We start from the raw sequence: 26,531 nt of genomic DNA, 5'->3' as shown, positions 1-26,531 counted from the left end.
CCTGGGGTTAACTGCATCTAATGGCTCACAATGGAACGCTAAAGTGAGATAACCTTCATTTTACAGCAAACAGAATAAAGCAGCCTATATTACAAACATGTTGAGAGTTAAAAGCCAAATCGAGGTGCTCACTAAGTGCTACACAGGGGTATAAAAAAAAAAGTGCAAACACACTCAGAACACACACACAGGAGACAAGCATCATTATCTTGCATCATTCCCATACACAACTCTGGGAACAGGCTGCGAAACACAGTTTGATTGAATAGCAGCAGATGGAAATGCTCACCGCAGGGTCAGAGTCATTGGCCATCACTGTGGTTACAATGGTTCCCTTGACAGCATTAGGGGCAACCATGCCTTGGTACACTGACTGGCTGAATACCGGAGAAAAGTCATTCATGTCCTGGAGAGATAACCACACACAGACAGACACAGTTGTAAGGCATCAGCATTGTAAAGATACAGTACAATAAACTGTTTTTGTCTTCCAGTAAGATGTCTGTAATTGTGTAGTACCAATGACGTGCAAACTGACTTTGTCGGCACGATGCTTTTTGCTTTTACTCTGGTTCCTTAATTTTACTTCATTATTATTTTCTCTTTCTCAAATTCTCAAATGAAATGAGTTCTTGTAGTTGTGTGTTGTTTTATTTTTGGCTCGGGGTGAAAAAATATGTCAGTTTTAACTGAGTAGATAAATACAGTAGTGAGTGGAATAAATCGCATGATCACAGGACTGAAAACCTGGGGGTCCTTTTTTTAAATATTTTTATAAAATTATTTATTTTTAATTTTTTATCACTCTGCTGCATGGTGGATTTTCACACAGAAGAAATACATTAAATAGATAAAAAGAAATGGTGTGAAGAGGACAGAAAGTGGCAGCTAATTGCCTTAATTTTAACTTTAATTTAAAATCTGGAATGTTGGAGCATCCCGACAAGAGATGAATGTAACATAACTTCTCTGCAAATGTAGTAAATGTGCTAATGCAATCAAAAACATTGGTATGGCCCTCGAATGTAAGTAAACCAGATACAGCTGAATCAGAAACCGAACTCTCTGTAGTCAAGAAGCATTAGTAGGATACGTTGATACCAAAGAGCTCCGTGAATCACAGGATGTTGCTTTGTTAGTATTGACATTATTATAATGCCATCAACTAAACACCACAACAGAGCAAGCTAGCTTTCGTCCATGGCAACCACTGATGCATTCAGCTGAAAGTCAACAGTTAATTCGGTCACTCATTAAACCAAACACTGTCAGTGAAGTAGTGCCATCGCAACTAGATTGCTTATTTCATCCTAAGATTGTTGAGATTCTGGTGGAGTGCTAAGGGGAAATAAATGACTGCTTACTTAGCACTAGCCTCTTTCATACAACAGAACCCTGCCACTCAAAGCCTAACCCTGTTGGCTCAAAAAATGTCACATCAAGCCAAGGACGAGACCTTGGCCAGGTCTGTCTTGTAAAAGAGATCTTGATCTTAATGGAACTTCCTGGTAAAGTAAAGATGAAATAAAAATAAATAAATAAAAAAGACTATTTAAAAGCCATGTATCAAAGCTGCCCTTTAGAAGACAAATGGTTGTGATTGGCCAAGACAATCCATGACAGAGGGAAATCTGACTGAACAGGAGGGGCGCCAGATAGACCTGCCAGAGCAAATCAAAAATGAGCTTGCAGATTCGCTTAGTTCCCAGGCTAACCAATATCTGACACTGACAATAAACCATAATTTGGTTGATTGCTCTGCACTGAAAACCAATTGGAAGCAAAAACAATGCTGCCTGCACCACTTTTTGCTCATCACAATCGTGACAGTCAATGCTGGCAAGCTAAGAAATAGCTTGCTTGTTAGCATATGCTGAGTTAAAAAGCAACTTTTGACTTTCTCTGACAATTTTTGACTGTGTTTTTAATCTAAATATTTAACCTTGGAGGCAAAGCACATACAAAAGTGCAAATTGTGAGACTACAATAACCATTTTCGACTAAAATCTAAAACTCCACATCGCCTGTGGTAAAATAAAAGACCTCAGTCATCCTTCTGTCCTCAGACTGTTTGTCCTTATACTTAAAAAAACCGACTCATACACAGACACCCACCATTATTCTGACAGTAACAGAGGCGAGTCCAGGAGGCATTGTTCCCTCTGTATCCATGGCCTCTACGGTGAATGTGTATGTTGGTTCGGAGTCAGTCAGAGCCTCATAGTCGAGAACTTTCAGAACCGACAGCTCTCCGGTCACTGGGTCGATGTGGAAAAGCTGGACGATCTTCTGGTCCGAGCCTTCACTTCTGATTCGATATGTGAGGTTGGAACCAAGGTCAGCGTCTATCGCCTGCAGAGAATAAGGGAGTCAGATGGGAAAGAAAGTAATATCATTGCCTTCTGAATTTTATGACGAGTTGAATTTTTCATATTTGCCAGAAGGACAAGAATCTCAATATGCTGGAGCTAGTCACGGACAGAGCAGACTGTTGTATTTTCATTAGGTCTGTGTCGAGCTGGTACGTCTGAACAGCCTGTGGTGGTGAAATTTATGGTCCAGCTGGTGGTCCGGATTTTTTTTTGTTTTGTTTTGTCACTATTTTAATGTGTAGCTTTTTTTTTTTTTGACATTCATCCACATCTCAGCGTGTCCTCAAGTGTTGTCAAATTAAAATTCAGACTTCTCAAGATCTCTAGTACTGGCTGGAATAATTTCAAAGAAGACACAGATAAATTACTCTAAGTATGACTATAATGATGAGTCTCATTGACTGGACTGAAGCACTGAACTCAAGCCTTGCAGTGCTTTTCACTGAGCTGAATTGAAGGGCTCAGTTCAAACTAGTTCAAACTCAGAGCATTAATCTCAAGTTCTCTGTTTTTGTGCTGAAGTATATCAAGCACATGTTAAACGACTGTCTCAATTTGGATTTGCATTTGATTTGTTGGACACTATGATTCGATAGTGAGTGCAATCCTTTGTTAGGGAGGTAACATCTCCATACCAGCTCTTAATAAGTGTACATAATGATAATACAGCAGATGCTAATTTGTTTAGTGATGGTTTGACTATCGTTGCTGTACGTTCTCTGCCAGCATAACTGCACTTTCTTTTCCTTTAACAATATAACCTGTTGTGCATCATCTAAAAATACATAAAGTACATTTTGTCCAGGTTATTACAAATCTGTATAAAGTAGCAACGGACAAATGAAATAAATGACTAATGGTGATAAATTGTATGTGTTTAGTTGTGTCTCTTTACAGCCTGACCGAGGTTTTAATGCATATTAAATATACATGCAGTATCTCTCAAAAGTTTAAAATGTCTGCAACAAAAGCTTGGTTCAGTACTGTCAGATGAGAAAGGACTAGTTAAGAAAGTCCTCTTTACAAATGGATGTGTTTTATATGTAGGGCTGCAAAAAATGTCATTTTTTTGTACATGGTGAACAAAATGCTGTACAATGAATTAACCAAACAACTGAAAGGGCAGAAAGGGACAAAGGTACCTCTGAGCAACATTTCAATATGAATTTAAAAAAGCACCAGTCATTGGTAAAATAAATGTAAAGCCTAGCACCAAAATCTGTGCAATTTTAAATAGGGATTGGCTCCTGTTTCAGTGTTGAGTGCACATAACAAGCTGGACTTAATGGAGGTGTTGCCTTTAGCGAAGCTGGGGCAGGCCAATATATCGACATTATATTGTTATGGTGATTTGAGAGTATAAATCATTTAGATTTTGGATAGTATTATATTGTGATATGGCATTAAAGTTGTCCTTTACTAGTTATAAAGACTACACCACAGTAAAGTGATGTCATTTTTGTGATTTTAATTTTCTACCTGTTCAACACTTGCCTTTACCCACTTAGTCATTATATCCACATTACTGATGATTATTTATCAAAAATCTCATAAATGGACTGACTAAATGGAAGCATGAATAATTTAATTATTCTTCTTTTGGGGCCCGCACTATTTAAAATGTATATAATAACTGCTTTTGTCTACCTTAAGGTAGTCATAATTCAAGTAAAGCAGAAAAACATCACACAGTAACACAGTTTACACTAGATTAGCTGCAAATGAATGAATCCATCAATCCACTTGCTGACCTTTAACTGTAGAATGACTGTATCTTTGGGGCTGTTCTCTGGTAGGCTGACATTGTAAGTCTGTTGCGTGAATATCGGGCTGTTGTCGTCCACATCCAGAACGGTGACAGACAGTGTCAGTCTGGATCGCCGCGGGTCCACTGCACCATCCCAGGCTTCAACGATCAGAAAGTAGTGGCCTCTCACCTTTAAGATGACAGAGAATCACAGTCATACTGTTTACCGCCATGTTTTTTTTTTTATATTGCATTATACAGCTATGACATTCATGTGAAATCTGAGCATATCTACTGGATGACTTCCTCTGACCTCTCTGTCCAGTGGCACCGCAGTTCTGATTGCGCCTGTGGCATTGATGGAGAACAGCGTCTGGTGGTTGACGAGCCGAAAATGGACCTGACCGCTCGCAGCCAGATCTGGGTCTGTAGCCTAAACATTGACGCACAGAAATGAGAAACAATGAGAAATGAGAAAGGAGGACTGGAGGTTCAAATCATTCGTTTTGAAATGCAAGCTCATCACACTGACTTTTAGGTGAATTATTCCTTCTACTATTCTGAACCTCTCTCAATCTTGTTAACTTGTTAATTAAGAAAGCTTTTCTTCTGGAATTCATTAAAAATATAAGCAGTATTTGTATGAAGTTTAAAAGTGTGAGTGACTGTGTGTTTCTACATGAGAGGGAGAAAGACTAGAAAATGTCTTAGAAGAGAATTATCAATGCCCCACAGTTACACACAGGGAGCTTTTGTGAAATGGGAATGTGTCAGCAAGTCATTTTTATTAGCGCTGACCTTCTGGCTTTGAACGGTACTTTCATCACATCATTTTATACACTGTCTTCTTATTCAAACTTCAGCAGCGAGAGCTCATGGTTACATGTAAGTACTTTCTTTGCTTTTCCTTCCCTACTTCTTTTATTTCCTACTTCTATCTTCATGTTACTGCTCCTGTCTGTAAGTTTCACAATGGGCTAAAATTCAAACTTTACAGGTAACAGCGTTGACAAGGTCACAGTGATAGACCTTGGAAACCGTCTCTTTCTCTGTCAAACATTTCTGCCGGTCTCGACTCTCATTCTGTCTTTTTTCCCCTTAGTGCAACTTGTCAAAAGGAATTAAACTTCCTTTCCAAAAGTAACACTTGTCCAACTTTTCCAGAGTTAATGAAACAGTAGTTTCAATTTTCACTTGTGAAAAAGTAGAACAAGGTGTCTTCTTTCCTTTGTTGCATTTTCATTTGACTATCATTCCTTATTCATGGACTACAATCACACTGAGTCTGTCTCCACATCATCTCTTTCAACTGATAAAATGAGGTGTTGAGAAGGTGACAAATTGCTATCCGTTGTTCCTTTCACCTTCTCTGACTGTTCATCCTGTCCAATCAGCATTCTCAGGGCATTAAAATAGATGAGACCGGAGCAGAGGAGAGCAGAACAGAGGAAATATTAACACAGCTTGTGTGTGTGGGGCTAACGTTTGCTTACGTTGCTTTTTGGATCTAAAAGGCCTCAAAAGAAATATATAGTTTGAGGGTTGGAAAGGTTTGAAAATAATTGCCTTACACCTGTTCTTGTGGCTAAAAGTAAGAAAACTGTGTATGTGTTTAATGTTATCAGTCAGAGCTTGAGCTGTCAGGGCTTTGCATAACAAAATTAGTCTGGAGCAGTTGAAGTTGATTATAGTTAAGAGCGGAGACTGCCTCATGATTAAAGATAACTTTTAGCATGCTTTTAGCATACATTATGTTTCAGTGTTAATTTTGTCAAAAAAAGACCAAAGATATTACCATGACTATAATAAAATTATGAAATCGATAAGATCGAGATCAAGCGAACACAGTCATGAAAGCATGTTAACGCTGTGAAACAAGAGACAAGCCAGCCTGACAATACTTAAGCACGGCTCCAGCGCTTGGAGCTAAATGCTTATTGTAGTATACTAACATGCTGTCGGTAGCTGCGTTTACATGGAGTCTAATATTCCACTAATAATCAGAATATATGCCAAGTCAGTGTAAAAATGCCTCATGTAATACTGGAAGAGACTGATCTGATAGAAATATTTCCTTTCTGCGCATGTTCGCCCCACGTGGGGGTAACATCATAGGTGAAGTTACTTCCAGGAGGCAAAAAAACACGATGGGAGCAAAACAATACTAGTCTGTGGCCAACACAACTTATTTGTTGGAGGGTTAGGGTCTTACAGGACTGAAATATTGTTGAATGCCTTGATGATTAGGCACAACAGCAAGTTGTTCAAACAAGTGTTTCAAAAAGGTGAACGAGGCCGAATTCCATCAAACTTGATCAAATCAAGAACCACTCAAGAAGTTCCAAGGCAGCTCACTAACGTTACAAGTCAAAATGGCAAAAATTGCTTCCAACCCAGACAGACTCATGGACTAGCAGTTAGTCAGAGATGTCACTGTTGGGTAGTACATAAGATAGCACATCAGGAATGTTTGACTAGCGTGTTGAACTATATAACTTTAAACATTACAGTTGTGGCTGAAAATAACAACTGAAATAGACAAGTTTGCTAATTTCACATATTTCTGCAATGTATATCAACTACCAGTTTACTTAAAGTAAATATACTTATCATATGCATCAAATCTTTCAGCCAAATTCAGCCAAAGCAGTAAGAAGGAAAATGAAGAGATGATATCTGGGTGCATTTCCTTGACAACCCACTCAAAAAGAAGACTGAGTGCAAGTGTACTATCGGCTGGGAAGCAACAGTGGGTGGAGAAAGCGGAGTGGAGGATTTCAAACACAATGTTGATGTAAATGTATAAAAAAAAAATATGGGATAACTGAAATGATGGACAGAACAAATGCATGTAATCTGAAACTAATGCATTATGTTAAACATGCAAGTTCATTCTTGAGCTTAGGAATAGTAGTTTTTACAGGATGTCAAACTAATGTATTGTGTCTTATAGAATGTAGATCACATAATATATATAGGCTGGAATTTCTTCTTCATATAATTTGAACATTTTAAATTGTAATTTTAGTAGCAGTGTTAAACTGTCAGTTCAATATGTTTATGTAACCCACATTGCTCAATTAATATCTATATTCCACTTTATTTGCTGAACTGTGTCACTTCTTGCTGTCGCAGTGACCCATTTTCCCCAATTTTGGATCATTAAAGTCTCAGCTTATCTCACTCAGTGACTATTAGGATTAATAGAAATGTGTTTGTTTCTTGCCAGAGTTATGTAGACTGTGAGAGAAAAGAATAAAGCCCTTTTGATGTTATTTGTATTCAGTGATTCAACAATATCGAGGTGTAAATCTATTGTAAATTTAAATATAGTATCCAGCATTTGGGGTGAGTATCTTGGCTTGTCTGGAGAATGGAGACACAGAATAAACCTTGGACAATAAGAGAGAGAATAGAAAGTGAGAAAGAAAGGAAGGGAGAGAGAAGATGTATTTTGTAATTTTGTGAACGTGCAACTCTAAAAATTTTGTAGATGTTAAAGAGGAGAAGTAGATTTAATGTGTGTGTTCATGTTTGTATTTCTACAATAACATCCATGCAAAGCAGTGTTTGTCACTCAATGTGAATCTTCTCTCTTCAGGCAAAAGTTGGACACTTAAGATACCAGTCTCATGTCTGTATGCTAAATATGAAGCCACAGCCAGCAACTGGTTAGCTTAGCTTAACATGAAGATTGGAAACCCCAGGAAGGAGAGGAAGAGTTGGCATAAGAGTCATGCTAATCCAGCCAATTTAAGGCTATGGGAAATCAGAGACTGATGTGCCAACATCTTCACAGAGACCTGTCTGTGCCACAACATCTTGGATAAAGGTGTTGCACTTAACAGGCAGACTATCTTCCGAGCCAGCAGAGCACAGGAAGAGGAGAGGTGGACTCTTGTGTTACGTCATTGATGCTTGGTGCTCTAACACAGTCTTGGTTGATGGATAGTGTTTACCTGATGTGGACCGACCATATTAACATCTTATTGCTGCGGTTTACAGTCACCAAGACACAAATTTAAAAAGTGCACTTCAGAATTACACTGGGTGTATACGTGTTTATGTTTACATGTTTACAGCCTTAACCTTGAACCTTGATTGCATGGACTGTAGAGATGGCAAAGGTTCCCATGTTAACATCATCAAGACACTTGCATGAGACTCACAGAAAACAAATGAAGATTCCTCTTTATTCACCTCTTTTATTGCCATATATAGTATATATGTTTGTATGTATAAGTGTACTGTGAGAAATATAGTCATCTAGTAATATAGACATAGTAATCAAAAGGCAATGCAGAGGTGAATTTTATGTGTGGGAATTTTACTTTGTCATCTGTAAGCAAACAAATACAGTCACAAGACCAAGACCAATTTCAACACTAATGCTAGGCTAAGCTAACCAGCAGCTGGGCTAAAGCCAAATATTTAACTGGACAGATGACAGGCTGGTATCAGTACTTCCATCCAATTCACAGCAAAAAATAAATAAATAAAAAGAGTAAGAGTAAAGTTTATCTCCCATTATTATTCCTTATGGTGGCACATGTTCAAGCTGTCAGCAACAGTGACTATTCAGGTTGCTTGACTGTTTGTCATGTGTGCTTTCGTGTGGTTCCTAAGGAAATAAAACTCACCTAATACCAAACTTAAATATGCACAGTGTAGATTTCAGATTATTTTGTGAGAGTTGAGTTGAAAATTTGACCCTGTGGTTCAGCCATCTGAATTGATCGAGAAGACTGAAGAGAGATAAATTGACATGATTTTCTGCCGCCTACATAAAATATAAAGAATTATGCAACGGGCAGATGTTGGACAGATGACAGAGAAACATTATCGCCCATTAAACCTTCCTTCAAGCTGCTACAGTAAAGCTGTCATAGCAAGTGCATTTTAGACTCTGGATGAACTCCTTTAGATAGAAGGCTGGATTAATCATCTCCATGTCAAACATATTGATGTCTGCAGTTCCTGGAGTTAGGTACTGTGGAAAGTGTGTGTGTGTGTGTGACTTTCAGCCTCTATCCATCCTCTATGCTCTCTTTCTCATGTCTTATCCCTCTCTCACTGTCTTTCTCACAGTTCTCTCAGCATAATTACATTGCCAGACGGTTAAAAGCCAGAAACACAATAGGATTAATGTCTCAGCTGCGTTACTTCGGCTGCCTTTCAACACACACACACACTGACAAAAAATGCAGCTTAAGGCTTCAAATACACACACACACACACACACACACACACACACACACACACACACACACACACACACACACACACACACACACACTCACTATCTCCACAATCTCTAGCTCTGCCTTCCTTGTTTGGGTGCTCGTACTTCTTTGCTTCCAATTTCCACATTTTCTTCTTCTCTCTTTTCATCACTTTCTCACCTCCACCTCTAATTTCATTTCTAGATACAGCGAGAGAAGTACCTGCAACTGAAACTAAATTAACTGAGGTTTTTTTTCACCCGTCTCTGAGCACATTTCCTTCGTTGCACCAATAAACCGAAGGGCTGAAGTATTATAACAGTGTGGGAGTCTTTCTTCAGTGAGTTACGCATGCAGACAAGCAATCACTCTAGTAGTCTTACTCCTACTTCGTGTTGTAGTGTGTGTATGTGAGAGAGAGAGAGAGAGAGAGAGAGAGAGAGAGAGAGAGAGAGAGAGAGAGAGAGAGATTGCTTCTGGATTTGGCTCTCTGTTATTTCTTCTTTTAAACTCTGTTTCCCATCAGGTACCCCTACCAAACTTTATGTCAACTGGTATAGTGAATAAACAAAAGAAAAATAAAAGGACAGCACTCCCATCAAACTGTTTATTTTTGCCACACGGACGTTTCAGGCAGGACGCCCCTCTTCAGCGTGTATTCTGGCAAAATCTGGTACTATTGGTCAACTGTTATAGTGCCACATAATGCACTTTTCTGCACACCCATATGGAAGACTGAACCTTCCAATCTTAACTTTAACCATAACTTTATCGCCCATGTCCACTTAAAATGTATATGTATTTGCCTTACTATGTTTGCTTATGTTTGTAGGTTGTACTGTACAGCGAGGGGTAACGAGATAAATCTGAGAGTTCAGAGATGATAAACACGATGATGATGAAGCAAACTTTGACTCTTTAAAAACAAGTGTTTATTTGTTCAGACTCTCCTCTTATTTTTTGCTTCTTATTTGTAAAGTCGTGGATAACAGCCTTAGGCGGCTAAAAAAAAAAATCAAACTAAACAAGAAAAAACATACTATTTCAGATGTACGTGACTGTTGATGAGGGGTTGCAGGCAGACACGTCTTTGTTTTATGATGTCAGAGATCAAAAAGATTGGAAAAAGTTGTTTACAGAGTCAGCTACTGTAAATACTCGTATGTATGAAATGAAAAAACATCATGCATTTCAAATTCTTTTTCTTTTCTTTAATAAAATATGGTATGCTTGTTTGTTTGTTTTTAGTGAAATGCTGTTGTGGCAAATGGAAACATTCTTCGTCACGCTACTGCTTTGATGGGGCACAGATCCAGTCAACTTCCTGAGGTTTTTTCCCTTCAAAAGATCTTTTTTCTTTTGCCTCACTTCAAAAGAATTTTCAAAAAGAAAGAAAACAATATTTACAGCTAGTCTTAACAAAGGCATTTTTGTGCAGCGTACGGCCACTGACAGTACATGTGGAGAGTAAACAACCACGCTGTAGGGACAAGCAGTCAGCTATGAACAACCAACAGTCTGCAATTTTTTCATTCTAGCATTCAACTGCAACAGGTGATTTCACTGATATATTCCCCGTCTGTGGTTGAAGGTGCGAAAATCAGGAAAATCACCAGGTGTTGTGGAGGAACAAACCAAACTGTAAACTGATGAAGAGGTACTGATGAAGAGGCAGCTTGCTTGATAAAAATGTCAGATTTCTGAAGCCACATTGCAGCTCCTTTGATGCAGCCTCATCTTCTGAAATCCACGTTCGACCAGAGGTGGTGGTAACCTATTAAGCTACACGTCCGGCTACTTTGTGAAAACAATACAAACAAAGCTAAGCAAAGGCCAAAGTCTCAATTTAAGTGTATAATCATGCCAGCGATTTATAGTTTACATCAGATTTTAAAGCCGTATTATGCAAGTTTATGCAAATGTAGTTTTATGCGTTTTGCTCTTTGAAAGAGCTGTTGTTCCACCTAAGTTCTTGTTTTTGACTATTTTAGATGTGTAAAGTTAGTGTAAATAAGGAAATAAAGACCTATGATGAAATTTGGCCACTGTTACTCTCAGGCAGGGGGGTTTTGAGGTCACAAAATGGCATTTTTTCTGTCATTGGCTGATTTTTTTTTTATTTAACAATGACAGAATAATTTAGAGGCTGTCCATCATTATGACAGATTAAAACTCTGAGGGCGATCTACAGTAATGTCAGTAATTCACACGCAACACTGTCAATAACCACATTGCTATCCGGGGGCTGACAGCGTGTTGAAGAGTAACGGACTAGAGGCCTGAAGCGCGTCTATGATCACTATAGGTCACAGAGGGGGGCAGCCAGGCAGCTGGTGCAGAGGGAGCACATGCTGTGGGATTTCTTCCCGAGTGTGTGCGGGCTCGACCTCAATACTCTGGTTGAAGTGGCGCCATTTATTCAGTGTCAAGGCCGGCAAGCAGGGTCCAGGTTAAGAGCAAAATTAAAAAAGCCATGAGAAGTCACCTGTCTGAGACAAAGACATAACCTAATGACAATCGTCTCTGCAGCAATCTCCTCTTACGTGACAAAGACGTAAAACCTAATGACAAGTGAGCACCCTTTTTAGTCCATGCGTACCAGAGGGAGGGTTTAATTTAGGCTAGGTAAAAACCAGTCAGTTGAGTTCAATGTAATTAATCTTTAAGCAAGTCATAAAAAAAAAATAGCTATCACAGAAAAAATATGTGTTTGATGGTCATTCTTCTTACTGAATCTTTCCTTTTTCCACATTTTTTCTTCGCTATGTAACAGAAACTATATTTTAAACATTTTGATTCAACAGTGCATCCCTCCCTCTTCTTCCTCTCCCCACTGCCTACTCCCATTTCTCTCTGCCATCCATGCATGTCTCACTTCCCCCCCTCCCTCCTTCTCTCTACCTTACCAGCATCAGCAAACCAAGGTCAGGTCCATTCATTCTTCCGGAAATCTGTTTAATACCTACAGGTAGGGACCCTGGTTTGGAATGAGGCCCAGAGTCGTGCCTTGCACGGCCCGCTGAGGGATCATGCCGTCTGTTTTGGTTTGGAAAATATCCAAGGGTCCTTGAAAGGGAAGAAGTTCAGGATTGGAATACTTTAAAGTGCCCTCTCTGAAAATTAGGGTGGGTTTTTGGATGTTGAATTTGGAACATGCCCAAAGGTCTGAGCGAAAGTTACAATTTTGAACGCTTGTGATAAAATGTCCTCTTTTAGGAGAAGGTTGGGTTTATGAGTTTGGAAAAGTGCCCAATTGTCACAAATATAAAAAGGAATAACACTTTAAAGTTTGGTACCTGTTAAAAGTCAAGTTTGTTCAAAATCCTTCACATGGCTATATAAGGGCCATATATTTATTTCAGGGGAGTCTTAGTGTTCACCCAAAGAAGCATGATTAACATTTAGAACCTGGAAAAGTGTCAGACTGATCAAAGACCCCCTGACATTGGTGTACAAAGGCTATGAATTAAGCTTGGCGCAAATCCAAGCAAGCGTGCAACCGAGAGAGCATCTTTAAAGATCAGAGCCTATCAAAGTGTCAGATTTACCCATGACCCCTGTCTGGGGAATACATGAGTCAGTTATTAGGTCTGGAACAAGTCCAGGAGTCTTTGTGGTTAAGTAGAGACGAGGGTGCTGATGCAGGTGAAAATGCATTCCACACAGCTGAGAAGGGATCCTGCTACATATGCTAAATCTTATCCATTATCTCTCTTTCAACTGAAAAAATAACATTATCCTTGGAATATAAAAACAAAAATGAAAAAATGAGAAAAATTTAATTTTATATTTAATAATCTGCAGTTCTATGTTTAAAAAATCAATTTATGATGAGAAACTAGTTTTCCTGGGGAGGAATGAGTGACACATTGCCAGGAAGTAGAGGTAAACATCCAACCCAAGTAGACACTGTCCTTCAACAAGGAGACAAACACTTGAACAGAACTTTCACAAATCCTTGTATCCTGTCCATCTTCAAATATGAACAGACAGACACACACATGCATCAACACACCATCCTCTGAGTATAATAGCAAACACTGCTAATTACAAAGCTGCCAAGGTTTACAAAGTTATGCGAGTGATCTCTGGTCCCCATTGTAAAAGATTATAAGAGAGGAATTTAATTAGAGCCTCTGTGAATCTTTGTGTTCGAAGAGACTGCATAGTGGAAGACAAATAAATGTAGATGAGTCTTAAAGGCACCTGTTGTTTAAGTAATTATACATTTCTCTCAAGGTAGTGACCTTATGTCAGGATCACAGAAACAGGACTCACAGTAAGACATCATGATCAACAAGAAGAGCTGCGTGACTATGTACTAGTTTCAAACATGCCAATCTACACCGCTGGAGAAATAAAAGAAGCAAGTGTAATCAGCAATTATGAGGCCCGGCACAGGGGGAGAGCATGTAAAATGGCAGATGCGCAGTCAGGAATTATTGATACAGTGAGATAAATTGTGATCTTAATTGGCTTTTTATTCATGTCACAGAGGATTAGAGGATGGAGAAATACACAAAAAAGCTCAAACAAATGCACAGTCATGAATGTGTGAGTAATGAATACATAAGCATAGAAACACAAACATGCTGTACTTAAACATGATCACACAGACTAATAAATACAGTGAGGACCATCAGAATTTATTAAAAAAACATGAGGTTTGCTGATTCTCTGTGCTTGTTTTTGTGTGTTTGCCTCTTCCTACCTTGACCTGTCCAACGTAGGCGTCGTCCTGCTCTTCGATGACAGTGAGGTTCACCGGCAGTGAGGAATCGAACAGCGGGTCGTTGTCATTAACATCCGTCACCACGACATTCACTATTGCAGTGGAGGTCTGCATACACACACAAACACACACAAACTTGAGTTAGTACATCTGAAGCTGTGTTTTGTTTCCCATGTAACATGTTCGACTAGAGTCAGAAAGTTTTGCTTTTAACGATTAGCGCACAGGATGGACCCATCTTCAAATCCCACAGGTTTAATTTGACCATCTTAGTCCTTTGTCCCTCTTACTAACAGCTCCCTCATTGTGAAACAAACTAAAGAGCCTATTTTGCTTGCTAATTAGCTGCACTCTGTCTCTTACTCTTTGTGCTTCTAACAACAATTCGCTGCAAACATAGATTTCAAAAATAGTTCACCAGCAGCCCACTTTGCACCTTCTCCCGCTGTGCTAAAAGGGATATCTGTGCTGAGGCGTGCGTAATTAAGGAAGACGTGATAATTACTTAAGAGGGGTAGCAGAGGCTTAAAGGAGGACTTCTGTCCTGTGTGACAAAACCAAGCACCCTCACTCATTTGAGTGAGGGTGTCTGGTTCAGTGGGTATGCGGGCTCTGAGGCAAAAAAACACAAAACACCTCAGTGTGGGTAGGTAAGAAGTAGAGACTCAGCTTTTGTGATGCAGTGTTATCTAGCAAGGTGTTGTTTCAGCCAATCAAATTCATGCAAACACATATTCCTTGTGGATTACTTGATAACATGAACTGCATATTTCTGCCTCGCAGACAGATAAAATAATTGCCACCACGATAATTTTCAAGAGTTGTAAAATCTTGTCTCTGAGGCCCTATTCGCATGGGACTAGTACACTGGGGGAGCTCATGTGATTTAGAAATTACCAACTTCACGTTTGTGTTTTGTGTGGCGCATTGGGATGAGTGAAGTCTGTATTGTTATTTAACTGGCCAGCGTTATCCGCAGATATGATGTCAAGGCTCTGCGTCACATCAATAGTTCAAAAGCAGAGTGTCTGTTCTTAAACAGCCACATTAATAATGTACTTTAGAGTCATTGTGCCCACTTTCAGCATGTGTTACAATTATAAATACACATTTGGAGCAGATTCAGATTAAGTAACAGATTATTTTTAGCTGCACTTGAATATTACAGCAATTTGTGCTTGTTAGCACCTTTGTCACATATTTTTAAATGTCATTACAGTTGACCTCACAGCACAACCGTTTACTGCTGCTCACCACATTATGAGCTGCAATCATACATCATGTTTTTTGTCTGACAACAGAAAACTGATGTTTAAAAACAACCCCAAAGGACAGAGATCTATATTTTTGTGGGACTATTTTAATCACACGGCCAATATGTTGCTGAAATATGGTAGGTAAATTACAGGAGAGTGTTAATAGACATGGCAGATTCTCACAGGATAAAAATCATGGATGACCTTTGCAAGTATTACAAATTATTAGAGGTCCCCAGGTAAGACTAGTGTCTGAACAGTCTTTTGGGATTCCTAAAAACTGATAATATGAAAGTAAATGGGGATGTACTGTAGACTCGGTGCCAGCAACGACAGGAAATATAACAAACTTAATCACCTGAAGCGTGAAAGCGGGTTCATGAACGTTTGGTGCGGCTACATTGAATCTTTAGTTACACAACTAAAAGCACAAAAAGGTTACCAAGCAAGGGCAGAGGAGCAGGACAGAGACAGAAGCTGGTAGGAGGTTACCAATTTCTTAATTTGACTTTCATGAGAGCAGAAGAGAGAGCGAGAGAGAGAGAGAGATAAAAGAAAGATCGAAGATTTGACTTTTAAAGAAGGAAACTGGGAGGAGATGGAAAACGAGGGAGAGCTAACCGATTCACAACAGCGGGATGACAGGAGAAAAGGCAGTGAGTGTGGGTGCATGTGTGGGAGAGTGACAATCACAGGGTGACAACGGGCTACTGAGGGTTGGCGGGGCACATGATGATGCAAGTAATTTGAGGTTAAGAGCGCACAGTTGACAAAACAGTTTATTTGAACGCCAATATATGTAAAGTAGAATGAGCTCTGATATAATAAAAAGGCAGGCTGTGAGCAACGCTGGCAAACACACACTCAGACAGACACGACATAGAGAAAGGAATGCAGTAAACTCCATTTGGCATCAGCGGGTTTAAAGGACATCATTTTTCGATAGCTGCACACCTCAGAGTTTAAAATCTTGCTGATGCTATGGGCAGCTGCCAAAGTATAACACCCACTTGCTTGCATTGTACTGGGACTATTTTCACAACAGGATTATTTTTTTAAATAACCAATATGACTAAAATATGACTTTAAAATCAATCGACACAGATAGCACATGTTCATATTCATTATTTATCATTATTCGTGACTTGAACACATTGTGCAAGCATGCTGTGGTAGAACGGTGGGTGGTAGAAGGTGAATAGGCCAGTGCTGTGGAGTCTTTGATTAAAATGTGATTTAGGCTTCATTTGATTCTCACTTTCTGCACAGTAATCCCTGCCTGTCTTGACAATTGTTCAGCAACCACCCGCGATGTGAATACACTGATGTCTGCCAGCGTAAAAACTCTAAACCCTAAACACCAAACTGATTATCTTACCCTATGCTGTTGCGTCTAAAAGATAGTTTGGCTGCAGACAGCCAGAGACCCAACATTCCCCCCGAGGAGGCACTTTTTCCTCGAAAGTGGTGAGAAAAAACTGCCTTTTAATAGGCAGAAACCTCGAGCAGACCTGGACTCAGGTTGGGCGGCCATCTGCCTTGACCAGCTTAGGGGTGTAACGGTACATGTAATTGTCCTGAAACATTAGGCATAGGACAATTAGTTTGGTAGATGACTTCTTCGGATTGGCATTTCCTGTGATCCAAACAATACTGTCAAAATAAGACAAAGTGTTGGCAGTGCACCAACTGTCGCCATCAGCTATATCATGCTAATCGCCCAGTTAGCCAGAATGGCAAATGAGAGACCAGAGCTTGAGGGTCACCATGACATTAAGATCCACTGTATGTGAGCATTACAGTTTCACAGTTAGCTACATTGAAAATAGACAAAGATTAGTGTCAAACTGTATGTCAACATTGTTCAGCTAAAGACAGGTATGATCTATGGAAACACTTCAAACATGGCAAGTCATTTATGACAATATCACCTGAACGTGTCGATGAATAGACCAAAACCCTAAGGGTTAGGGTGGAACAATGTTCAATCAGCCTGTCACTGCAGATTCAGATTGACAGAATCACTGTGGATATGTGACTGTACTCGTAGAGAACACAGGATTCAAGCTTTCAATCAAAGTGGCTGAATCCTGTGTCTGTTCAGCAGCTGTTCAGCAATTCAATCAACAGGTCAGATTCTCACACTTGTTTTTATTTGGTATATAAAATGTGAGAAAGGAATGCTGATATCCGACTCTCGTGCTTTTTAGCCGCTCTGAACACCGTACACCGTGACAGCACAGATAGATGTCCATCAAAATCTAGGCAGCATCTGGCTTGACTGGATTTGGCTCACTTGACTGTAGTGAGATGGACTTAGCATGCCACAGTCTGGGCTGAGAGTGAGTTTCATCTTTTAGGGAGAGTTTCATAACACAAGACAAAATGTGAGCATAGCTGCGAAACAGAATGCCACAATTGTTGTTGCCAAAATCATGATTGAAAATAAAATTTGATTCAACACCCAACTCTACAAACATGAGCTGATTCACAAACCAATGCAATGATACAGTACCATACAGTACATTTGACAACATCAAACTGTCCTGCACCAAAGTTTGAGTTGCATCCTGCGATGCCCAGTGTCCTTACAGTGGAGCTGGTTTACTGCACCGACTTGTAGGGTCCTCAATCTGTGGCAGTATGATGGATTCACTGGCCAAATAGCCAATTAGGCACTTTGTAGTCTGACACTCTCACAACGGGACATTTAATAATAGGGGAAACAGTCGTGTGTGTGTGTGTGTGCGCACGCATATGAAGACAACCCAAGGCCTTTCGAGTGATGCTGATTAATGGGCCTGTGTAAGGCAACTACACCCCAATCTTCTCCTCTCCTTTTTCCATTTCTTGCTTTTCCTTGTCTCTCTGTGTAGCTCACACCATTCCTCTCTCACACACCTTCTCTCTCTCTCGTTCAAAATATAATGGAGTGTCAAGCAGAAAAATGTCCAAACTACTTTTAGCCATTTTCTGGCTTAAAGACCTTCGGGGCACAAAGATAATACACTAATTGTCAAGGTCCAGAGAGGAATTGACTAAGTTCATGTGTGCATGCCTGTGAGTGTGTATGTGTCCAGACTCCTTTGTAGAAATGTGTAAGAACACACAGCACAACTGTTAAGGTACTAAGGGCCCCTGAATACCTCTCAAATCTCTCTCCCTTCCTGATTCTCTCTAACCTCCTCCCACTTGTTCACTGCTGTCATATTGTGTGCAAGGTTGTGTGTGAGAGAAGGTCAGAGTATTCAAATCAGCATTTTTCCCTCCTCAGAGGGACCTTAAACTTTACCTTTTGTTTTAATTGACGCATGAGGGAAGGGGGTCAGTGACAGCGAGAAGGGAGGAGACAAACCTTTTTTTTAATGCTAGACTAATAGATGGGTGATTAGGAAGGGAGGTGAAGGAAAGAGAAGAGAAGAACTCGAGTCTGATGAAGGCCAGAGGAGGGGAGGGAAGGAAAAGAGGGGAGGGCATCCAATGTCTTCATTTGACTTTCATGTGTGAGCGACTGAACATTTGACTTTTAAAAAAGGACAGGGGAGATGAACATAAACAGAGAGAGATAGGGAGAGCCACTCCGGTGACCTGTGTTCAATTGGGTAAGTGGAAAAGGGCACACACTCCTTTATTGTTGCAAAATAGCTCCTGCGGTGGACTAAATAAGACATTTTTCAGCCATTTTGGTTTATTCACACTGCATCCACACTAAGCCAGTTAAATCCGGAAGATACAGTTTATGTGTGAAAACAAGATGCATTCACAGCAGCGCTTTCAGGTCGTTCAAGGGCTCCATCTGCATTGAAATGCTAAAACGATTAAGAACGCATTTAAATCTCATCTCCTCGTCTCTTGTCGGCAGGAAAATAACACTAAGTACACCATTATTACACCCAAGAAAGTCAGATCAGAAACTCTGACAGAGAAATAAGAGTTTTACCTGATGAAGATCTGAGGATCGAAATATCACGAATAAGGTGAACAAAAGTGATTTCCTGGTTGCAGAATATATTTAAGTTCTTTCACAGTTGGCAAATAAGAAAACTACACAGTCCCTCAGCAGATTAAACTTCTGATCTGCCCCCTCAAGCCTTTTGTACCTCTGACAACAATCAGCATAGCTGATGAGTGTGGTCATGCAGCCCAGTCACACACCAAAGTGTGTAATAAACCCACCCATTAGAGAATAGCATCTGAGCGTCACGGTTCGCCTCACCAGGGCGTGAAAAGTACACTCGTGTATGAAGATGCAGTAGCAGCAGGGGGCGACAATGAGTCCAAAAAGGAGGACAGTGGCTGACTTTGACAGCCCTATGGTAGATTAAACATGATAAACACTTTTTAAATGTGATTATGTTATGGTTTCTGACATTTAAGTGCGTCATCTTGGCCTTCGGGAAACACTAATCAACACTTTTCACCATTTTCTGACATTTTATAAACCAAACAGCTGCAATCAGGAATGAAAATAACCTTTAGTTGAAGGCCTAAATTTAAGCCACTGAGGGTGAACAAGAACAAGATTTTTAGGAGGTGTTGAAATAAGAAAAACCTTTTCTGTTGTCTTTTGAAATGAGCAAGAGCAACTTAAATGCTGCACAACTGACCGCAACTACGCCTGGGCAGGTGTACAGCACTGTTTTCAAATAAGCTCCATTTCCGAAACCACAATAAACCATCAAACTGCCAATTTAGTTAGTTAAAAAGTTGAAATCAATGGGAAAACAGTTACTCCTACTTGGTATGTATGGTAGTAGATTAAAGGCTTTTTGTGGTCAAGCTACAAGGTCTTCTTCATCACGTCTGTTAAAGCTATAAACAAAAATTCGAAGGCCAGATGAGCCTCATTTGCACCAAAGATCAATCCTTCTCCAAGCATTGATTTCCTTTTTCTGACCATCCATTTTCTAAACTGCTTATTTTGTTCAGGCTGTTCAAGTAGAGAATATATTATCCATCATTATTTATATTTATTTATTCCAGTATCCATATTTGTTTAAGGATATTGTCCCACAGAGATTTTGGCTGTTTATTTTTCTGATGGTGATTATTATGACTATTGTGCCTGAATGAGAAGTATTTCCTCTAGAATCACTCTGTTGTTTGTGGCATTTGACTGTGACGGATTTACTTTCGTCTCTGGCTGCCGCTCGGCTTAATTCCATTGGGGAAGTGAAACAACTCAAGAAAGGAAAAGCAGCTAATATCTGTGCGATGCGGCTCTCTTTTCTTACCCCATCTGGGTGTCCGTCTGAGGCTGTGACCACCAGGGTATAGTAATCCAGAGACTCCCTGTCCAGAGGCTTGTCCAGAAGCAAATACCCGGAACTGGAGAAATGAACACAGAGTCATGTTAACATCAGAACATATGAGGACTAAACACAGCAGAACAGAACTCTATGGTGCAGTAGGTTTTCATACCTAAGACTCCTGTAATTTTATGTGACGTTTCAGTTCATAAATTGTTTACTAACCACAATGATCATTCTCCTGCTGATACTTCCAGCCCTTTGTAAGTACTTTCTATCCCAACTCTGGTAACATGGGGAAACTTAGGAAACCTAGAAAGTGTTTATTCCTCTTTATATACTCCACTTTGGAATCAGCTTTTCAGACAGTTGGCAGGCACTGATAACCACCGCATTATACCCAAAAGCGTATTTCTACTGTGGTTATGGGTACTTTGGCGATGCAGATGACGCCTTGTACCCATCAGCTCACCCACAAGGATATCAAGGAAGGCCCACTTGGATGCTGTTGCTATAATGGCTCAGACAGAGAGGTGTCATCAAAGAGACTATTCTTAGTTAACAGCCTTTTTCGCATAAAGATCTTCTCCGAATCTGAACACTGAATAATTATATATCATTGTTTTTCACTCGTAAATGAAGATTAAACAAAAAAGTCTCATAACATCAGCAGCAGATAGCATGCACTTCATAGTGTAATCACATGAATGATGAGGAGAAAGCAGAAAAACCAGTAACTAGCTCCTTGAATCAATTTTTCATACAGCACAGGGAGTGAATTATTACTCACTAGTCATCTCAGTGATCTGAGACTCAAGTTACTCATTGAACACAATCCAGCAATCAAAAATGTCCAAACAGAAGCCGACAGATTAAAGTCAAATTAAAGATTTGAAAAAGGCAAATGATTAGCTCATAAGTAAATATAAGTACGAGCAGCATGTCTGAACCTTCTGATCAATCAAAACCAGCAGAAGTCTTTGAAGTCAGCTGTGATTGATTACTTTTTATTTTTTTTCCCAGTGAAGATTTACATAATGATTGAAGTGATTTTAATTTAAGCTACTTTCGTGAATTACAAACCATCTGAAATGTACATGTTCTCCAAATATTGACAGTAAGTGTGGACGTGTGTGTGAGGATGCACGAGTAAATATGCGTGTGTGTGTGCAGATGTTAAATGGTCTACAGAGGCAAATAGACGTGAGGCTGTTAAAAGTCGGTTCATGTATATTTATGGATGATTCAGGAAAAGCGAAGTCTCTGAACGCACTTGCACTGTACCTATTCTTGGGCACGCACACATATGTATTCTCATTTCTCATTTACAGATATTTTGACACATTCTCTTCATGTGCTTGCTACTCAGAAAACAAACATCTGCTACGACATGGACCTACAGTAAATCACATTGTTCAGGAAGCGACCACGATAATTCAAATTGATTCAAAAAGCTAACACTGATTAACCTCCTCAAAGTTCATCTCTTGCAGCCTGCGCTGATGTTGGCCCCTTTTTTTCTGTATTAATCTGAATCTTTTAGCCATAAGTGTGTGTTCCATCAATGCCAGCCACCTTGCCGTCCAGGTGCTCTCCCAATGTGATTCTAGAGTATTTGGACTTTGCCAATTTCCACACAAAACAATGAAAAATCACTCCGCTCTTTGCCAATAGGAGCTGCATGGCATGCAGCAGAAAAAAAGGCAACTTGGCTTTGTGCTCATAGTGCCATAATGCTGAAAAGCACAGCTGAGGCACAGAAAGATTTCGGCGCATATTGGAATGTTTCACAATGTCAGACCGAGCCCTTCAAAAATTCCTAGAATGCAGAAATGAAAGATGTTCAGTTCATTTTAGTCTTCGCTGCTGTGAATTTCTGCTCTGTGAAATTATTCTGTTTTCTTTCAGTCTGCTTTAAAATCCTTACGGGTCTGTCACTCTTGTTCATTGTTTCCTTCTCGAACATTTTAGCCCTCGTCTTTTACTCTTTCCCTGCCCTGCTCTCTTATCTATATTTCCAATGCTTTAAATGTTTGCTCTCTCTTCTCTATCCTTACAGTTCTGCCACTTCTCTTGCCATCTTCCACCATACTTTCCTTTGTTTCTCCCTCTAGAAATGTAGATAGGATCTTCCCCCAGTGTAAGAAATGCATTTTTAATGAGCAATAAATGAATAAATACAACAAAAGCCCTCAGAGTCTGGTGAGTATGAGCATGTGGGAGAGAGTATGGGTGTGTTTGTGTGAAGCCCTTGGCACAACCCGCGCCTTGAAATGATATAATTTGGGCTGCTTTCATCCAAACACATGCGCACACACAGATTGGACTTCATACATACATACATACTCAGAAAGCAGAAACACAATTTTCCCAGATATTCACACAAATTACAAAAAGTGTAATTTCTGAAAATATTAAAATATACTCTGAACAAATATGAAGATTAGAAGAGTGTGTGTGTGTGTGTGGGGGTGTGTGTGTGTGGGTGTGTGTGTGTGTGTGTGTGTGTGCGTGTGCGTGTGTGTGCGTGTGTGTGCATACTTACGTCTGCTGTAGTGCAAAATTTCCATCCCGGTCTCCGCTGTGGATGTTGTAGGTGATGGGGTCTCTCTCCCGATCCACCGCCTTAAGTAGTAAACAGACACAAACATTCACACAAATCCTCATTTTCCATCAGCAAAGTTTACCCTTATAATAGAGCAGTGATAGTTGACAGTGGGTATGCAGAAAGATTGAGGAGGAGCTCAGTAAATTAGGAAAAATTTGAAATTACAGTTGGATTCATGACAAAAAACTACATATTGAGTCAGCTGTAGCGCCAAATTAATATGGCTGCAATTAACAGTGCGTGAAACCTCTTTAGCAAGTAATGCATTTACAGTTTTTTTAGTCAGTTAAACATTGAAAGCAGAAAATACTGGATAAGCAATATACTTAGGCAGCGGATAAACAGTTGATTTAGCCTAGATAGCTCAAAGTAATAGATAAAATGTTAAAATAGTTACAGGTAAAGGATAAGCAGTTGATATAACGTAAGCTAAGAAACAATGGTGGACAGTTAACAAAGCGTAGCGCTAGTTAGCTAACAGTAACGGATACATTGTTGAAATAGGCTAATAAGCCAAAAATAATGGAGAGGCTCAAAGTTAGCTAAAAGTAAAAAGACAAATGGTTGAAATAGTTAGCTAAAAGTAATGGACACGCTATAAAAATAGTTAGCTAAAAGTAATGGACAAGCTGTCAAAATAGTTAGCTAAAAGTAATGGACAAACACCTGAAATAATTACTTAAAAGTGATGGATAAATGGTTGAATAGTTAACAGAAATGGATAAATTGTTGTAATAGTTAGAATGAACAGTTTACATCTGACAACAAAGGTTTAAACCACTAATTTACTCTGCTGTCGTATGTGTGTACCTGCAGGTTTAGCAGCGTGGCTCCAGTCCTCATAGCTTCGCTGATCTCCAGGTTGTACTGTTGCCGGGGGAAACGAGGAGGGCTCTGGTTGTTTGGGGGCAAAACTTCAATATAGACCGTAGTAATGGATGACCTAACGAGAAACAGAGAAGAGAATGTGGTGAGGCAGATAGGACGGAGGGAGAGAGTACAAAGACAGATAGAGAAACAGCCCGTAACAGAGGAGCAGATAAAAAGAGGAATAGTAGCAGTGAAAGAGAGGGATGACAGGAGCAAAGCAGGTAGAGTAGAGCTGGAGGGCAGCACAAGAGGATCGTGGGTAAAAAAAAAAAAAAAAGCAGTGTCAGGGAGGGTGAATGGTCTATTATTTAAGGTAAGAGTGGTTGGCCAGTGTTTGTTTCGTGGCACTTCATGCTGTGTTTAACTAATCGATAAGAACGTGAAGTCAACAACTGTGAGGCAGAGAGACCAGACGGCGGTCTGCTGCCGCCTTGATGCGGCGTTAGGTTTCTGTTGTCAAGTCTGACATATCCTGCTGTTTTGGGTTCATTTATGATTCATGCATATAGCGACTACAGTGTAATTTTACTGAGAGAAAACACATTTTTCTATTCATTAATGTATACCATCAGTTAGCCCACTGTACCCTTATATATACCTTTATCGGGTTATTATACCTTTACAGGGAATAACAACAAGGAAACAAGGAAAGGAAAGAGGCGTAAAGGCAAATTGAGGGGAAGAAAAAAAATTACATTAAGTTTCTAATTTATAAAGGTGATGGCACCAAGTGAAAATGCATTTGGATTAGTATCTGACGATAGATAATAAGTCTCAATTACACCCTGTTTACTTCCCCTTTGATGAACAGCTTCGGCTTTTTAATAAGCTGTATTTACTGCCACGTTTTAATCAACATCACACTTAGTCCAAAACAGCATGTCACCACGATGACCTACAGTTGAAAGAGCTGTTTCAGTAAACAGCTTGTGTCCATCTGACAGTTTTTCTTTTTCTGACAGTATTTGATTACCTGGGACGTAGTTATCAAGTTTAGACAACGGCAGTTTTCATCCCTCTGGCAAACTGACTTCCTTACATAATTGGGAGATAACAACACACTAAGTGCAAATTAAACTGTGACTCATCAGAAGGCAGAATCAACATCTGCTGTACCTACCAATTATTTTAGATAATTAAGTCCACAATTTTGATCCTGAACAACCCCCTTGCCAAAAGAATCAAGATGCAAGACTTCAAAATAAAACTCTGCACTGGGAGAGATCACAACTTTATTGACGCAGGGTACTTTTTGGGGAACAATATTTCTCAGTGACACATTAAAACCCCTCTTATGAAATAATACGTAGTTCATTAACAGTGAAACAGCATCGGATTTTGCAAAAGTAATGAAGGTAGAAACAGGAAATAAATGGGAAAGGAAAGGTAAAACCGATTAAGTGAAGGAGGAACCGACATATTTGCAGTGATTAAAGGAAAGAACTAAAACAAAAGACAGTAAATTGAGAATTTGTACCCTCAGCATTCAACTAAAATCTAAAAGAAATTATCTTGCACCTTTTCCACAAACAAAACAAAAGACGTGGATAGTGTGAGTCGCTGTCTTCATTGTTTAAACAACCACCACTGCTGATGAATACATACGTGACTCGAGTTTGACTTCCGTCCTCACCCTCGGACTCTCTCCCAGAAGTTATAGCGAGAAGCAAACCAAATGAAATGAAGTATCCTTGAATAATATTATGGATTTCTCTGGGTTTGAACATGTTGGAAACATTTGGGATGATGTAAGTACACAACTCAACAAAGTACATTACAAAGGTTTTAGACATTTTAATGCTGAATTAAAATACATCCCCCATGTATTTTAATTCATGTTACACAGAGGAGAAGGGAAAAGAAGAGAGAGCAGCACAGACTCTGGTGAGTGTCCGAACTGGTTTGAATCAACCATTAAACAACCACCACTGATGATGAAAGTCTATCTGATGTGAGTCCGGCAAAAATGTTCACAGACGAGGAAATGTTTCAGAGTTTTATTCATGGTAAGTTTAATCTCGTCTGCTGATTCTCTACCAAACCAAATTTGTGGATTTCTCTGGGTTTGAACATTGTTGGAAACATCTGGGATAATGTAAGTACACACCAAAGGTCTTGTTGTTTTTAGATCAGTACTGTACTGTGTATACTTCGTCAGCTTGTTCAAACTCTGGCCCCAAATTGAAATATTCTCGAAATCTGACCACAGATATTATATTTAGCATCTTAGCATCAAGTTTTGGGATCACCACTTGGATTTAAAATAAAGTTCTCTGACTTTGGACGGTAGAAGTAATATGCACGAGTTTGCATTGACTACATACAGCGAATTATTATCAGGATGAAAGAGTAATAATTCATCTTACCAATCTTTCTAAAATAGTTAATAATTCATCTTTTAACTTGGTAGTATAAGTCCAATAACACATTTTGGACAAGCTGAAAAAAAGTCCAGTTCTGCTCCCACATGACACG

The 26,531-nt window shown here is 39.5% G+C and overlaps 1 protein-coding gene across 1 annotated transcript in view; it reads right to left on the bottom strand.

Annotated features, from left to right (window-relative positions):
• The window catches only part of LOC141015507 (protocadherin-15-like), a 169,969-nt gene that overhangs the window by 75,894 nt on the left and 67,544 nt on the right, over window positions 1-26,531 (bottom strand). Inside the window, exons 16-23 of the mRNA XM_073489602.1 lie at window positions 23,997-24,129; window positions 23,124-23,203; window positions 20,564-20,657; window positions 14,053-14,181; window positions 4,433-4,552; window positions 4,124-4,309; window positions 2,116-2,352; window positions 290-406 (exon numbers count right to left, since the gene is read on the bottom strand). Coding sequence (XP_073345703.1) covers window positions 290-406; window positions 2,116-2,352; window positions 4,124-4,309; window positions 4,433-4,552; window positions 14,053-14,181; window positions 20,564-20,657; window positions 23,124-23,203; window positions 23,997-24,129 — 1,096 coding nt within the window. The remainder of the gene's footprint in view (window positions 1-289; window positions 407-2,115; window positions 2,353-4,123; window positions 4,310-4,432; window positions 4,553-14,052; window positions 14,182-20,563; window positions 20,658-23,123; window positions 23,204-23,996; window positions 24,130-26,531) is intronic.

The sequence above is a fragment of the Pagrus major genome, chromosome 20 (assembly GCF_040436345.1).
Source record: "Pagrus major chromosome 20, Pma_NU_1.0".
Taxonomy (NCBI): Eukaryota; Metazoa; Chordata; class Actinopteri; order Spariformes; family Sparidae; genus Pagrus; species Pagrus major.
The sequence above is the reverse complement of the archived record's forward strand: the minus strand, read 5'-3'. Positions and strand labels throughout refer to the sequence as shown.